At 31.4% G+C, this 15674-nt stretch overlaps 1 protein-coding gene across 5 annotated transcripts in view; it reads left to right on the top strand.

Annotated features, from left to right (window-relative positions):
* Positions 1–15674, top strand: part of Dync2h1 (dynein cytoplasmic 2 heavy chain 1) — a 381051-nt gene that overhangs the window by 71486 nt on the left and 293891 nt on the right. For 4 of the 5 annotated variants that reach the window (XM_058586626.1, XM_046466597.2, XM_046466588.2 and 1 more), the window contains exons 42-47: positions 211–470; positions 1312–1558; positions 2448–2599; positions 5426–5570; positions 6919–7021; positions 7512–7679. In XM_058586626.1, the coding sequence (XP_058442609.1) occupies positions 211–470; positions 1312–1558; positions 2448–2599; positions 5426–5570; positions 6919–7021; positions 7512–7679 (1075 nt within the window). The remainder of the gene's footprint in view (positions 1–210; positions 471–1311; positions 1559–2447; positions 2600–5425; positions 5571–6918; positions 7022–7511; positions 7680–15674) is intronic. The other variant, XM_046466604.2, reaches the window with a different exon arrangement.

Raw genomic sequence — 15674 nt, 5'->3', positions numbered from 1 at the left:
GGATCCCAAGTTCAAAGCTAACCTCAGTAATTTAGTAAGACACTCAGCAAGTTAATGAGACTCTGTCTCAAAATAAAAAATAAAAAGGACTGAGGATGTAGTTCACTGGTAAAGTACCCCTAGCTTTAATCTTCAGTACCAGGGAAAAAAACATTATTACACATTCTGTTTGAAGTACATAAAAACTTACCACAACTCTTTCTTTTTAAGGTTTTTAATTGGGCACAAGAATCTCCTCCAGACCCTCACAAACCAATGGACACCTACTATGAATCAAGTAGAGGTCAGTTGGCATCTTATGTGCTGAAGAAGCCAGAAAACTTGACAGCTGACGATTTCAGTAATGGCCAAGCTCTACCAGTTATTCAGACCCCTGATATGCAACGAGGTCTAGATTATTTCAAACCTTGGTTAAGTTCTGGTACCAAACAGCCATTTATTCTCATAGGACCAGAAGGATGTGGCAAAGGGTAAGAAGATTGTTGATAGAGTGGATATTGTGGATTTATGTCCCTCTTTCCCAATTATTTAATAGTTTTTATATTTTTTTTTGTTTAAAATAACATTTAATTTTTTTGGAGGAGTCTTTTGTCACTATTTGTGAAAAACATCATTTTGGAGAAGAATATGTCATTTGCCTGATTATATGATTTCTAATGGAAAAAGAACAATCTGAGAAGTTACTCTTAATTATATGCATACAATCATAAGAAATAAATATCTTAGTTGTAAATTACTATGCGTTTTAATTATAAAATTTAAATGTTGAAGTTAGTTCTCTGTTTAGCTTTTTTATTGTTATTTGCTTTTTTTTGTTTTTGCAGCTCTTGATTTAGCTTTTAATTTAGTAGAATACATCTATTTTTAAGGCTTATAGGGTGTAGTTTTGTAAATAATGAATCTGTGAATTATTAGTTTTATATTTCTGTTAGGAGAGTAGTCATTTAAAAATTCTATAGAATCATATATTTTTTTTTAATCTAGGAGAACTTAAAATCTTTCCTTCAACTGTAGGGAAACAGAATTAGTATATTCTATATATACTTTATCAAACCAAATTATTGAGAACTTTGACTGTTCTGGCTGAAAAAAATCTCAGTAGTACCTTAAAATATACATTTATTTTCTAATCTAAAATTTAAAAAGTTACAGTGATAATAGTGGATACCATATCCATGTATTCCATTTTCATTTTAAACATCATCATAATAATTTAGAAATTAAAATACTTGTAAAATAAAAGTCCTATATTGAAATAGAAAATATATGTTGGTCATATTTTCAAAGTCAAATGTCATATATCTTTTGCAGGATGCTGCTCAGGTATGCCTTTTCTCAACTCCGGTCCACTCAAATTGCTACAATTCACTGTAGTGCACAAACTACTTCTCGGCATCTCCTGCAGAAATTGAGCCAGACTTGTATGGTAATCAGTACTAATACTGGTCGAGTATATAGACCAAAGGACTGTGAAAGACTTGTTTTGTACTTAAAAGATATCAACCTTCCTAAGCTTGATAAATGGGGGACCAGTACATTGGTAGCTTTCTTACAGCAGGTAAGTCTTGTTACGTGGTATAATTTGGTATAATTGGAAACAGTTTAATTCCAATAATTTTTCTTCTAGATAGAAAATCTGCTTTTATTCTTTAGGGCCAGTTTTATTTAGTGTGTGTCATGGAACTTGAATTCATAGAGTGAACTTGTTCTAGGTTGCTTTCTTTCATTTTCCTTCCTTTAGAAGTTTGTATTACATTGAAATAATATATGACAGGGAAAGTAACAACCTTTATTCCACATTTATCTCCTGTCCTTTTTATTTTTTAAAAAAACAAGGAGGAAAGCAGAAGCTGGGGATGGTATTGGAGTTGGAGAATTTTTTACTTTATTTTTGTATGTATGTATGTATGTATCTGACAGCAGTTATACTTTCTTGATCCATACCCCTTTCTGTCAGCTTTAACCCATTAGTCTCCCTTTTTGCCTCAGAATTCAAAATCACACGTTCTTATACAGTGTGCAGGATTTTTTCGTTTATGTTATTCAAATCTCATTAGAAATGCCAAATTCGTAGAGCTCACTATGCTTATTTAGCTTTACCATGTAACTGCAGAATATGATAAAATATAGGAAAAAGCCAAAATATTTTCCCCCATTCCTGATATTTTGTTTTGGATAATTGCTAATAGATTTATAATATCATCTGGATTTTTATGTTTACTGGCAAGAAAAATGGTTTTAAAATGAAGATAATTCAGCTAACATTAAATTCAGATTGTACTGTATTATTTTTCAGTGTTATAGAATTTTAAATATATTTCAATCTTAAATTCTTGAGGTATTAGAGGATGATAATTACATTTAGAAATCATTGAAATTCAGACAAAATATTCTGATTAGAAAAATCTAAAGTATAAACATTTTAAAATGCATTTATTTTCAAATAGGTTTTGACGTATCAAGGATTTTATGATGAAAATTTGGAATGGGTTGGTTTAGAAAATATTCAAATTGTAGCTTCTATGTCAGCTGGAGGAAGACTGGGAAGACACAAGCTTACTACCAGATTTACTTCTATTGTTCGTCTTTGTGCAGTAGAGTATGTATCTTAGTGTTTTTTTTTTTTTAATTTGAAGAGACATTATATATAATTGCATCTTATTTAAAGGTTTCCACTGATGATACTGTTTCAAAATGTAGAAGGTAACTGATGTGATTCTGCAATCTGTGTATGGGGTGAAGGTGGGAGTTCATAACCCACTTGAATCAAAGTGTGGAATATGATATGTCAAGAAATTTGTAATGTTTTGAACAACCCACAATAAAAAATTAAAAAAAAAATGTAGAAGGTAAAATGGTCAAACTTAAACTCTGATATTTTTTTCTTAGCCTTCCCAAACTAATAATTTAGGATGATAAAGGCTTTAATCAAATCATTTTATGTTTTAGAAATATATAAGGAAATGAGGACTGTTTTGTATAGTCTGTGTTTTAAAGTATCAGTATCAGGAATTAAAGTGGTAGATTTTAATTTTTTAATTCAAAATGTTTTAACAATATGCAATATAAATATAGTATGTTTTACTGGGTTACCATATAAGTTTTGATACATGTGTACAATATATAATGTTTAAATTAGGTTAAACATATATACTTCCTTAGTCTTATCATTTTTTATGGAGAAAACATTAAAAAATCCTTTTTTCTAGCTTTCTGAAATATACAATACATTGTTGTTATCCATCGTCACCTTACTATGCAGAAGCTCACCAGAACTTTTTACACGCATCTAGCTCTAATTTAGTACTCATTGATCAATCTTTTCCCCTTCCTCCCTCTCTCCCTATTCTACTACTTCTGTACTACTATACTCAGCCTCTGAAAACCACCATTCAACTCTCAAATTCTATGAGATCAATATTTTTAGATTCCATGTATGAAAGATATTACAGTATCTGTCATTTTGTGCCTTACTTAATTTGCTTAACATAACCAGTTCTACCCATGCTGTTGCAAATGAGGGATTTCATTCATTTTATAGCTGAATAGTATTTCATTGCATTTATATACTACATTTTCTTTATCTATTCATTTGTTGACGGGCACTTAGGTTGCTTCCATTTTTTGGCCCTTGTGAATAGTGATGTAATAAATGTGAGAGTACAGATGTCTCTTTGACATACTGATTTTATTTCTTTTGAATATGTAAAGATGGTAGATTTTAGATTTAAATGTTTTATATGTTTCACAAAACAAAAAGCACTATTCAATTTTTGAAGATATTTTGAAATAAAAAGAGATTCAAATCAGAGAATTAGGTTATGTTAATGGTTAATGTCTTCAGCACTAATACATCTATCCATTTCTGCAATCCATATCTGTAGTTGTTACAGTATATCCTGAATTTTTCCAATTATGGCACTGTCTCCTATTTTATTACAGTCTTGCTATACCAAACTCTGTCTTTATGCTTTCAAACTAATTGCACTTCATCTACTAATGTTCCTCTTTCTGAAATTTTACTCTACCAATTAAGCTGTATGGAAATTAATTTTGTTTTGGAGAAAGAGATTAATTCTTTATTTATGTGTTGTTTCTATTTTTATAGTTCTGAGATGGATTCTGCCTTATATATAGATATGACTTATTTCAAAATATTTTTTATAAGTCTGATTTTCCTTTTGCTGCTTTCTAAAAATCAGTGGTTTTTCCAACAATCTGTCTTTAAATAATTTCATTGGAATCCCCAAATAGGACTTAAATTTTTTGACAGTATATACTTAGGGATTTAATTTGATTCAAGTGAAAACAGGAACCATGAGCCTAGCTTTAGCCTTTGACTATCTGGGACTTAAAACATTTCAAGTTGAAAACCACTATAAATTATCCAGTCAGTTAATGGGCAAATGAACTAAACAGACATTTCTCAAAATAAGAAATACAACGGGCCAACAAATATATGAAAAATGTTCAACATCTTTAGCAATTGCAGAAATGCAAATCAAAGCTACACTGAGATTCCATCTCATTCCAGTTAAAATGATAGTCATTAAGAATATAGATAAAAATAAACGCTGGAGAGGATGTGGGGAAAAAAGGAACACTCTTATGCTGTTAGTAGGATTGCAAATTAGTAGAGCCACTGTGAAAATCCTCAAGATACTAGAAATGGAATCTCCACATGACCCAGATATACCACTCTTGATATTTATCCTAAAGAATTAAAGTCAGTGTATAATAGTGATATATGCATACCCATGTTTATAGCAGCACAATTCACCGTAACCAAATCATAGAAATAGCCTAGGTGTCCATCAATGGTATGCATACACAATGGAATTTTACTTAGTTATAAAGAAGAACAAAATTATGTCATTTGCAGGAAAATGGATGAAACTTGAGGCATTAGTTTAAGTGAAATAAGCCAAACTCAGAAAGTCTGTGGTTGTATGTTTTCTCTTATATGTGGAAGCTGGAGAGAAAAAAGAGAAAAAGAAAGAGATGGGGAGGGTCTTATGAAAATAGAAGGAACACCATTAGAAAAGAGGATGGGACCCTGGGTGGAGTGGCAGGGAGGAACTGGGAAACAAAATTGACCAAATTATGTTGTCTAATATATGTATAATAATAGATTCCATTATCATATATAATTATAAAGTGCCAATAAAAATTTGTGGAAACCCCCTCCCAATTGCTACTGTAACTTAACATTAAAATAGTAATTTAGAGGGACTGTGGTTGTGGCTCAGTGGTGGAGCGTTTGCCTTGTACATGTGAGGCACTGGGTTCGATTCTCAGCACCACATAAAAGTAAATAAATAAAATAAAGATATTGTGTCCATCTACAACTAAAAAAAATTTAAAAACAATAGTAATTTAGAATATTTATTTATTTCATTTTTTTCTCATATGCTCTTTTTTTTAGTTACCCAGAAAGAGAGCAATTACAAACAATTTATGGAGCATATTTGGAAGCAGTTCTACATAAAAATTTGAAGAATCATTCTATTTGGGGTTCTTCATCAAAAATTTATCTCTTAGCAGGCTCTATGGTACAAGTTTATGAACAGGTATATATGCAATTATATTGTAATTTTCATATGTATTGCTATTGTTCCCAGAGATATACCTTTAATTTTCATCTTCATGTCCAGCTTTATCTTCCTGTTTTTTATTTATCTTTTCTATTAGAGATTGAACATTTTGAGGATAGGTGAAATGTGTACCTTATATATTCTATTGTATTTCTGGTGTAGTTTCTAAAAGGAATTCAATACATATTTGTTAGTTGAATGAATTAGTGTTAGATGGTTAAAACATATTTGTTGGTTGAATGAATTAGTGTTAGATGGTTACTTTGATTTCAGCTCCAATTTAGCATGTTTAGAATGGTGTTCACTTTCTTTCCAAACTCTGGCCTTTCTCCTGACTTCTCTCAGTTTCCATCAACCATGCTTCAAACCTGACAGTAGCATTTGAGTTCATTTCTTTCCTTCTATCTGTGAGGAAATGTCTAAAGTATATTCCTTTATAAAGTGGAGAAGATTACTTAAGAATAGGCATGGAGAATGCAGAAGACATTTGAGTACTTTTTACTGCCAGTGGTAGTCTTAGGGATACAAGGATGACCAGTTCTCCTCACTATAGAAGTTAATAGTCTAATGAGGGATTGAGTTTTATTGAGTATAAAACTATTATATATGGTGGTTGTTAAGGAGTAGGTTAATTTTGATCTGAGATTTCAAAAATGAATAGAAATTTACAAAGTGGTTGGAGATAAAAGAAGTTCTTTCTCGGTAAAGGACAGAATGTGCAAGTTAGGAAAAATGTGGAAGATGCTTTTTATAGTATTGGAGTACAAGTGGGGAAAGTAACATTGGAAAGCAAGAAGTTACTTTGTAAAAAAAAATTAATTAAGATGGTGAGTGATCAAGATCAGATTAAGAGTAATGGTTCTTACTAGAAGGGACAGGCTCTTTTGAGGAAGGGTGCTGGGATTGATTCAATGACTTTTTGAACATAAAATAGCTCTGTGGTTTCCCCCATTAGAAAATGGATCTTGCCTAGATCTTTGAGCCTCTTGGAACTGCAACCATCATTTTATGAAGTTTAGGTTATGAAGTCCTGAACTTCCTTAGCAGGGCTGTTTATGCTTTTTTCTTTTTCTTTTTTCTTTTTGCCACAGACAACCATTAGCAGTATGTTGAAACCTATAAAACCCTAGTAGAATAATGTTTTAAAATGTTTATATACTGTAGACTACATATGATAACTAATAAAATCAATTCTGTTAAGTAAGTTTCTACACACAGGTAGATATTGTCATTCTCTAAGGTCTAAGGTGACTGAAAATTATAGCATGATTATGTTCAAGAAAGTTGACAAATTGTTTACAATATATATATATATTTTTTTCAGGTGCGGGCTAAATTTACAGTTGATGATTATAGCCACTATTTCTTTACTCCTTGCATTCTTACCCAGTGGGTTCTTGGCTTATTTAGATATGATTTAGAGGGAGGTAAGTTTTGCTCATGTATGTGTATATGTGTATTTGTGTGCATGCTTTTATGATATAGTTATGGTAGAAATAGATGTAATAGTACTATGATAATTAATTGTATTTTAAATTAGAATTGTAGTAATATTCAATTTAAATATCATGGTTACTTTAAAATATTTTTATAAAAGTGATCATATTTCTTCTTTCAAGTGATTTATTGCTGTCACTATTAAAATTTGATTTTGAGCTATGTTTAATGTGCTTTTTGAAATCATGACATTTTTATTGAACAATTAGAGATAATAGTGTTTTAAATGTATATTTAAATCACAAAACATATAGTTTTACTAATAAAATAAATTTTAACTCTTTTTCTTTTTTTTTAAAAATGTATCTGATGCCAAAATTATGGTATGTAGTTTCTCACTCTTTCTAATATTTTATTAAACAGACATTTTGAAATAATTTAGTTTTATTACAATTAAAGAAAATTTTGCCTTTTTTTTAGGATCCTCCAACCATCCAATAGATTATGTATTAGAAATTGTAGCATATGAAGCACGGCGCTTATTTCGTGACAAAATTGTTGGTGCAAAGGAGCTTCATTTGTTTGATAATATTTTAACATCAGTGTTTCAAGGAGATTGGGGCTCGGATATATTAGAGAATATGGCAGGTAATATAATAGAGTTTTGTATATATATAATTGCTATGAAAACTTTAAAATTATTTTTCTACCTGTAGCATGATTTCACATGCCTAAACAAATAAAGCTTTGGATAATTCTAATTTTTCCATAAGGGGAACTGCTTTGTTATTTTTTGCTAGATGTCTGTAATATGATCTAGATAAAATATAATGACAGTAATTGTTCTTAGGGAGAAGGGGTTCATGCAATACTATCTTACATTTGTGATATAAAAATGTTTTTTTCTGAAACATTTTCACTATTAGAGTTTTTTCAATATAGCTATATGTGTATGAAACTTACAAATCATTGAAAAAAGCCACATTTTATTATGACTTTTAATTTTTGTTTTTTAAAGATAGCTTCTTTAATAATGATGGAAATTCAGGTGGTATTGATATAAATTATAATATGTTAAAATCAGAATCTATTTTCAGTATTATGTGCAGAATAAAAACCATTTCTTTTCTCAGTCAATAGAAACGGCATATAATATTTAAATATTCACAGAATCCCAGGTATACAGTGACTTTTTGATTAATAGTAATGGCCATTATTTTTCTTGCCACTACCCATAATGCATTAGCACAGTACTACCTATATATTCTTGTTACCAGCTTTTTCCATTGTCATGATAAGCAAAGTATAACATCATTTGTTCAAAGCAGCTATTTGGAATTATTACCACTTAGTAACCAATTTGCATTTTGAAATCTGCTATGAGACTAATAGAAAATTATCATGGTGAGAAGGCCTTTGAGAAAAGACCACAGTAAGGAAATATTTCCTAGTAAAATTGATTTCACACAACAAAATGGATTCACTTTTTCAGAATATAAAGCTAGGCTTCAAAAACATTTCATATAATACATTGTATATTCCTAGATGTGATATTGTTCCCAGGGTCATAATTAGAAATCTAGAAATATTGTTTTTTAAAGGTAGGCAGAAAATTAAGGTTGATATAAGGAATTTTCTAGGGTATTGCCCAAGATTTGGAATTAGGAAATGAGTTCTAGAGAACCTAAGGCAAGATGAAGTGTTGAGAGAAGCCTGATAGCAGTTCAGATTTAGTTCAAATCTGAATAAGAATTTATGTCATTACAGCCTATAAACTTTCATGGAAAGACTGTTTCTTAAATGGTGCAATCTTTTGCAACTTGAACCTTTTGGTCTGTAGGATGTCTTTCTTGCAAAGAAAGTGGCATGTTCTTTGATCATTAGATAGTACTAACACTTTACTAGTGTCTGGATTCTCTAATATTTGATATTTTTCATAGTACCTTATGTAAGACTCAATAAATTATGTATTGCTGTTTTTAAAATTTTTGCTTTTCTCTTCAAAGAAAGTTTAAAAAAATTTTTTTAAATACAGGTTTGACATCTTAGATCTAGGCACACAGGATTTTTACATAGTGAAATATTAGTTCATTAAGAAAAATTTAATTTTGGACATAAAAATAAACTAGATGTATCTTATCCTCAAGAAACTTATAATCTAGTAGCAGAAACAGATATGAAAATCTGCGTATGGTGGTAACTATTGCTAGTTTGTTTAGATGTTATGAAGATCTGTGGAAATAGGTAAAGTGGTCATTGCTATAGAGCATGGCTTATGTAATATTATGTTTGTGAATATGTTTGGGATGGAGCCAACATTTCAGATTTGTAGAAGAGCCAAGTGAATTCTTTCTTGAGAAATTTGCATTGAAATGTTTTAAGTTAAAAGAAAATTGAGGTAATTGTCGATTCACACTCAGTTGTAAGAATTAATACAGGAATAGCACATGTAAGTTTTACTTGAGTTTCCCCAGTGGTAATTTCTGGATAAATTAAAACATCACAATTAGGATATTGACATCAATGCAGTTAAGACAGAAAATTTTGGAGGACTATCACAAGTTCAAGCCTGGACAACAGTAAAACCCTATTTAAAAAAAAAAATAGGACTGGTGTTGTAGTTCAATGGTAGAGTGCTTGCCTACCATGTATGAGCCCCTGGGTTCATTCCCAGATTTAAAAGAGAAACACAAACAAACAAACAAACAACAACAACAATAATAAAAAAACAACCCTCCCCAAATCCAGATACATTTACATTATAACCACAAGCATTTACTGTGGTTCCCTTTTATAGCTTATTTCTCTTTTATTCCTTGGAAACCATTAATCTGTTTTTCAGTTTTGTCAGTTCAAAAATGTTATTTTCTCTCCACAAAATTCTCTGGAGATATATGCAAGTTGTATATTTCAACAGGTTATTTCCTTTTTATGGATGGATTGATATTCCATTCTATGGATGTTCCACTATTTCTTTACTCTTCATCTATTGAAGGACATCTGGGTGTTTTCAGTTTTTGTGTATTACGAGTAAAATTTCTGTAAGGATGTATGTACAGGTTTTTGTGTAAACATATATTTTGGTTTTTCTGTGATAAAAGCTCAGGAAAGCAATTCCCAGGTTGTATATGGTAAATACTTCATTTTTTAGGAAACTACCAGGCTGTTTTCTAGAGCAGCAGTATCATTTTATGTTCCTATCAGCAATGTATGAATGGTCTAGTTGCTCTATATTCTTACTAGCATTTGATGTTGTCACTATTTTTTATTTCAGCCATTCTGGTAACTGTGTGCTTAATTTATATTTGTGAGTGGCTAGTAAAGTTTAACATCTTCTCATGTGCTTATTTACCCTCTGTCTTTCCTGTTTGATGAACTATTCATTTTTTCCTATTGTCTAATTGGATTATTATTATTACTATTTTACTGTTGAGTTTTGAGAATACTTATATATAGATATTAGTCTTTTATTTGTAAATATATTCCCCTACTCTGTAACTTGTCCCTGCATCCTCTCAAAAGGATCTTTCACAGATAAAAAGTTTTTAATTTTGTTAAGTCTAACCTATCAATTTTTCTTTTTAATGATCTTTTGATATCAAGTTTAAGATTTCTTTGTCTAGTCCTAGATCTTAAAGACTGTCTTCTGTGTTTTTTCATAAAAGATTTTATATTTTAAATTGGAATCAGTGATCCATTTTAAGTTAATTTATATATTTAAGGAATGAGACTTAGGTTAATTTTTTTTTTTTTTTGGTATAGATGTCCATTTGCTCTAGCATCATTTACTGAAAAGGCTTTCTACTTGAATTGCTTTAGCAACTTTGTCAAGAATTAGCAATTTGAGCTGGGCATGGTGTTGTACACCTGTAATCCCAGTGGCTCAGGATGCTGAGGCTGGAGGATCAAATCAGCCTCAGCAAAAGCCCAGTGAGACTGGGGATGTAGCTCAGCGATCAAGTGTCCTAAGTTCAATCCCTAGTACTCCCTCCCCCCAAAATCACCAAATAACCTAACTTTATACCTCAAAACCCTAGAAAAAGAAGAACAAATCAACACTAAAACCAGAAGACAGGACATAACTAAAATGAGAGACAATATATAACTTATATTAAGTAGGATCCTTTTGTGGCTGTACATGATGTAGAATTTCTTTGATTATGTATTCAAATATAGGATATAGGATAAGGATAGGAAAGTTATGCCTGATTATTTTACTGCCCTTTCTATTCCCCTTACTTCTCATTTCCCTTCATTCCCTTTTGTCTAATCCAGTGGACTTCTTTTCTTCCCCTTACCCCCTTGTTGTGTGTTAGCATCCACATATCAGAGAGAATTTTTTACCTTTGTTTTTTTTTTTCTTTTTTCTTTTGGGGGGGGGGAATGGATTATTTGGCTTAGCATAACAGTCCCAGATCCATTCATTTTTTTGGGCCAAATGTCATAAAGTCGTTCTTCTTAATGACTGGATAATATTCCATTTTTTATATGTACTACAATTTCTTTATCCATTTATCTCTTTAAGGACATCTGGGTTTGTTCTGAAGCTTAGCTATTGTGAATTGAAATGCTGTAAACATTGATGTGGCTACATCACTATAGGATGCTGATTTTAAATCCTTTGGGTATAGACCAAGGAGTTGAATAACTGGATCAAATGGTGGTTCCATTCCAAGTTTTATAAGGAATCTCCTTACTGCTTTCCATAGTGGTTGCACCAATTTGCAGTCTCACCAGCAATGTATGAGTGTATCTTTTCCCTCACATCCTTGCCAACATTTATTGTTACTTGTATTCTTGATAATTGCCATTCTGACTGGAGTGAGATGGAATATAACTGTTAGTTTTAATTTACATTTCTCTAATTGCTAGAGATGTTAAACATTTTTTCATATATTTCTTAACCATTTTATTTCTTCCTCTGTGGAGTGCTTGTTCAGTTCCTTTGCTCATTTGTTGATTGGGATATTTGGGGATTTTTTTGGTGTTAAGTTTTTTGAGTTCTTTGTATATCCTGAAGATTAATGCTCTATCTAAATTGCAGGTGGTAAATATTTTCTCCTATTCTGTAGGCTCTCTCTTCATGTTCTTGACTGTTTCCTTTGCTGTGAAGAAGCTTTTTAGTTTGAATTCATCCCATTTATTATTCTTGATTTTACTTCTTGTGCTTCAGGAGTCTTATTGAGAAAGTTGGTTCTGAAGTCAACATGATGAGAAGGTGGGCTAACATTTTCTTCTAGTAGGTACAGGGTCCAATGCCCACATCCTTGATCCATTTTGAGTTCAGTTTTATGCAAGGTGAAAGATAAAAGTTAAATTTCATTATGCTACATGTGGACTTCCAGTTTTCCCAGCACCATTTGTTGAAAAGGTTATCTTTTCTCCAGTGTATATTTATGGTGCCTTTGTCTAGTATGAGATAACTGGATTTTTGTGGGTATTTCTCTGTGTCTTCTATTCTGTTCCATTGATCTTCATGTCTGTTTTGGTGCCAATACCATTGTTGTTTTTGTTACTGTTGCTCTATATTATAATTGTGGTTTCATCTTGTGATGCCACCTGCTTTCGTTTTCTTGCTAAATATTGGTTTGGCTATTCTGCATCTCTTATTTTTCCAAATGAATATCATGACTGTTTTATATTTCTATGAGGAATGACATGATATTGTTAATGCTGCCTATCTAAGAACATGGTGTATCTTTCCGCTTTTTGAGTTCTTTTCAATTTCTTTCTTTTGTGTTCTTTAGTTTTCATTGTAGAGGTCTTTTGCCTCTTTTGTTTTGTTAGATTGATTCCCAGGTATTTTATTTTATTTTTTTGAGGCTTTTGTGAATGGAATAGTTTTCCCAATTTCTCTTTCAGCCGATACATCTTGATGTATAGGAATGCAATTGATTTATGGGTGTTGATTTTATAGCCTGCTGCTTTGCTGAATATGTTTATGAGTTCTAGAGTTCTGAATTCACTTATGAGTTGTGGTGAGTTTTTTGGGGTCTTGTAAATGTAGAATTATGTTATTAGCTGATACGAATAGTTTGAGCTCTTCTTTTCCTAGTCATATTTCTTGTGTCTGTCTAATTGCTCTGGGTAGAGTTTCAAGGACTGTGTTGAATAGGATTGGTTAAAGAGGGAATCCTTGTCTTGTTATAGTTTTTAGAGGGGATGCTTTCAGTTTTTCTACTGATGTGGTGAATTACGTTTATTGATTTCCATATGTTTAACCAACCTCGTGTTCCTGGAATGAACCTTCCTTGATAATGGTGAATTATCTTTTAAATATTTTTTTGTATGCAATTTGCCAGTGTTTTATTGAGAATTTTTGCATTAGTGTTCATCAGGGATATTGGTCTGAAGTTTTCTTTCCTTGCTGTGTGTTTGTCTGGTTTTGGTATCAGGATGATACTAGTTTCATAGAATGAGTATGGAAGGGCTCCCTCCTTTTCTGTTTCATGGAATAATTTGAGTATTGGTATAAACTCTTCTTCAAAGGTCTGGTAGAACCTGGCTGAGAATCCGTCTGGTCCTGGACTTTTCTTTTTTGGTAGGCTTCTGATGGTATCTTCAATTTGATTACTTGAAATTGATATGTTTAAATTTTCTATGTCCACTTGATTTAATTTGCTTAAGTCATATGTCTGTGGAAATTTGTCGATGTCTTCATGATTTTCTATTTTATGTATAGATTTTCAAAGTAGCTTCTGATTATTGTCTGTATGTCAGTGGTATCTGTTTTGTGATATTTCCTTTTTCATCATGAATTTTAGTAATTTGAATATTCTCTTTTTCTTCCTTAGCTTGGCTAAGTATTTATTAATTTTGTTTTATTTTTTCAAAAACCCAACTTCTTGTTTCATCGATTTTTTTGAAATTTTTTGTTTCAATTTCATTAATATTGTCTCTCATTTTAGTTATGTCCTGTCTTCTGGTTTTAGTGTTGATTTGTTCTTCTTTTTTCTAGGGCTTTGAGGTATAAAGTTAGGTTATTTGGTGATTTTTCTATTCTTTTAATGAATGAGTTCAATACAATGAACTTTCCTTTTAGAACTGCCTTCTAGTATCCCAGAGATTTTTATACATTGTGTCACTGTTCTTATTTACCTCTAAGTATTTTTTATTTCATCCCTGATTTCGTCACTATCCTTTGATCATTCAATACTGTATTTTGTAGTCTCCAGGTGTTAGAGTAGCTTCTGTTTTTAATTGTATTATTAATATCTAATTTTATTCTATTATCTAATAAAATGCAAGATATCTCTGTTTTTTTTTTTTTTTTTTTGTATTTGCTAAGAATTGCTTTTTGTGGCCTAAGATATGGTCTATTTAGAAAATGATCCATGTGCTGCTGAGAAGAAAGTGTATTCAGTTATTGATGGATAAAAAGTTCTATATGTATTTGTTAAGTCTAAATTATTAATTATTTTTTAGTTTATAGTTTCTTTATTTAGTTTTTAGTTTGAAGATCTATTGGTTGGTGAGAGTGGTGTGTTGAAGTGACCCAGTATTATTTTGTTGTGTCTCTTTGATTCTTGAGAAACTGTTTTGTGAAACTGGATTTTAGAGGATGAATATGATGAGTGAGGAAGAGGAGAAGGACAATCCAGGAGAGGAGAAAAAATGCAAAGAAACCAAGGCTTCAGAGGACTATTGTAGAATGTGGAGGGAGATAGCAGATTTAAGCAGTCAGTGGGAGCTAAATTGCAGAGGGCCTTTATGAAGAGTTTGGAGTTTCTTTCTTCCTTCCTTCCTCCTCATCCTTCTTCTTTTTTTTTTTTTTTAAAGGAGTGGGAAATTGATATTACAGTGGCATGTTACAATCAGTTTTTATTATGTATGTGTTACTCTTGTAGCTGTGAGAATATCCTTGAGGGGCAGAGACTTACAGCAGGGATGAAGGTTAGGAGGCTATTATAGTAGCTCCTGTGAGCAAAAATGAGATGTGAAGGTAATGTAGTTATATAAATAATTTTGTTGCTGAAAAACATTCATTGTACATTTTAAATATTTGTAAGTTTTAATTGAATCTTTTGCAAATAGACAAAGAGTTTATCAAATATGATGATAGAAATCATGTCTGTCTTATTCACTAGTTGTGTCAAGCAGGGAGTACAATGTTTCAACTGGTGCTCAGTAGTTAAATGTTAAGTGAATGAATTTGTGAATTTTAGGTCTACTAATAATAATTGCAAACATGAGACTAAACTAGAGCTTTGTAAGTTTGCCTCGAAATAAGTAATGAGTGACTTTTTGGGTATGTAAATAGTTGACAGCTCGATCCACTGAAAAAGGTAAATAATTATACAGAACTCTTTAGAATTGAAAGAATAGAAGGCTGAATTTGGATCTTGGGGCAAAATAAATATTAGGGATAAGCAAAAGCCTGAAAAGCAGTAGTGGTTTGTGGCTTGATGCATAGGGTCATGTAGTTGCAAGGAGGAAAGGCCTCAAGGATATTGGGGAAGTTCATGTTGGAATAATGACTGCCAAGTTTTGGATTTGGAGATTAGAGCTTTGTTGTTGTTCCCAAATAAACTAGTTAGTATGGTGATCTTTTCAGATAGAAAAATATGTGAGAAATATGATGGTGAAGGCAAGGAGAAGAACATGAAGTAGCTTGGGTGTAGAGAAGGTATGATGGTTATTACT

This window comes from Marmota monax, unplaced genomic scaffold, assembly GCF_021218885.2.
Source record: "Marmota monax isolate L192 unplaced genomic scaffold, Marmota_monax_Labrador192_F-V1.1 WCK01_AAM20220418_F8-fsc00045, whole genome shotgun sequence".
Classification (NCBI taxonomy): Eukaryota; Metazoa; Chordata; class Mammalia; order Rodentia; family Sciuridae; genus Marmota; species Marmota monax.
Note: the sequence above shows the minus strand (reverse complement) of the source record. Positions and strands in the feature narration are given on the sequence as shown.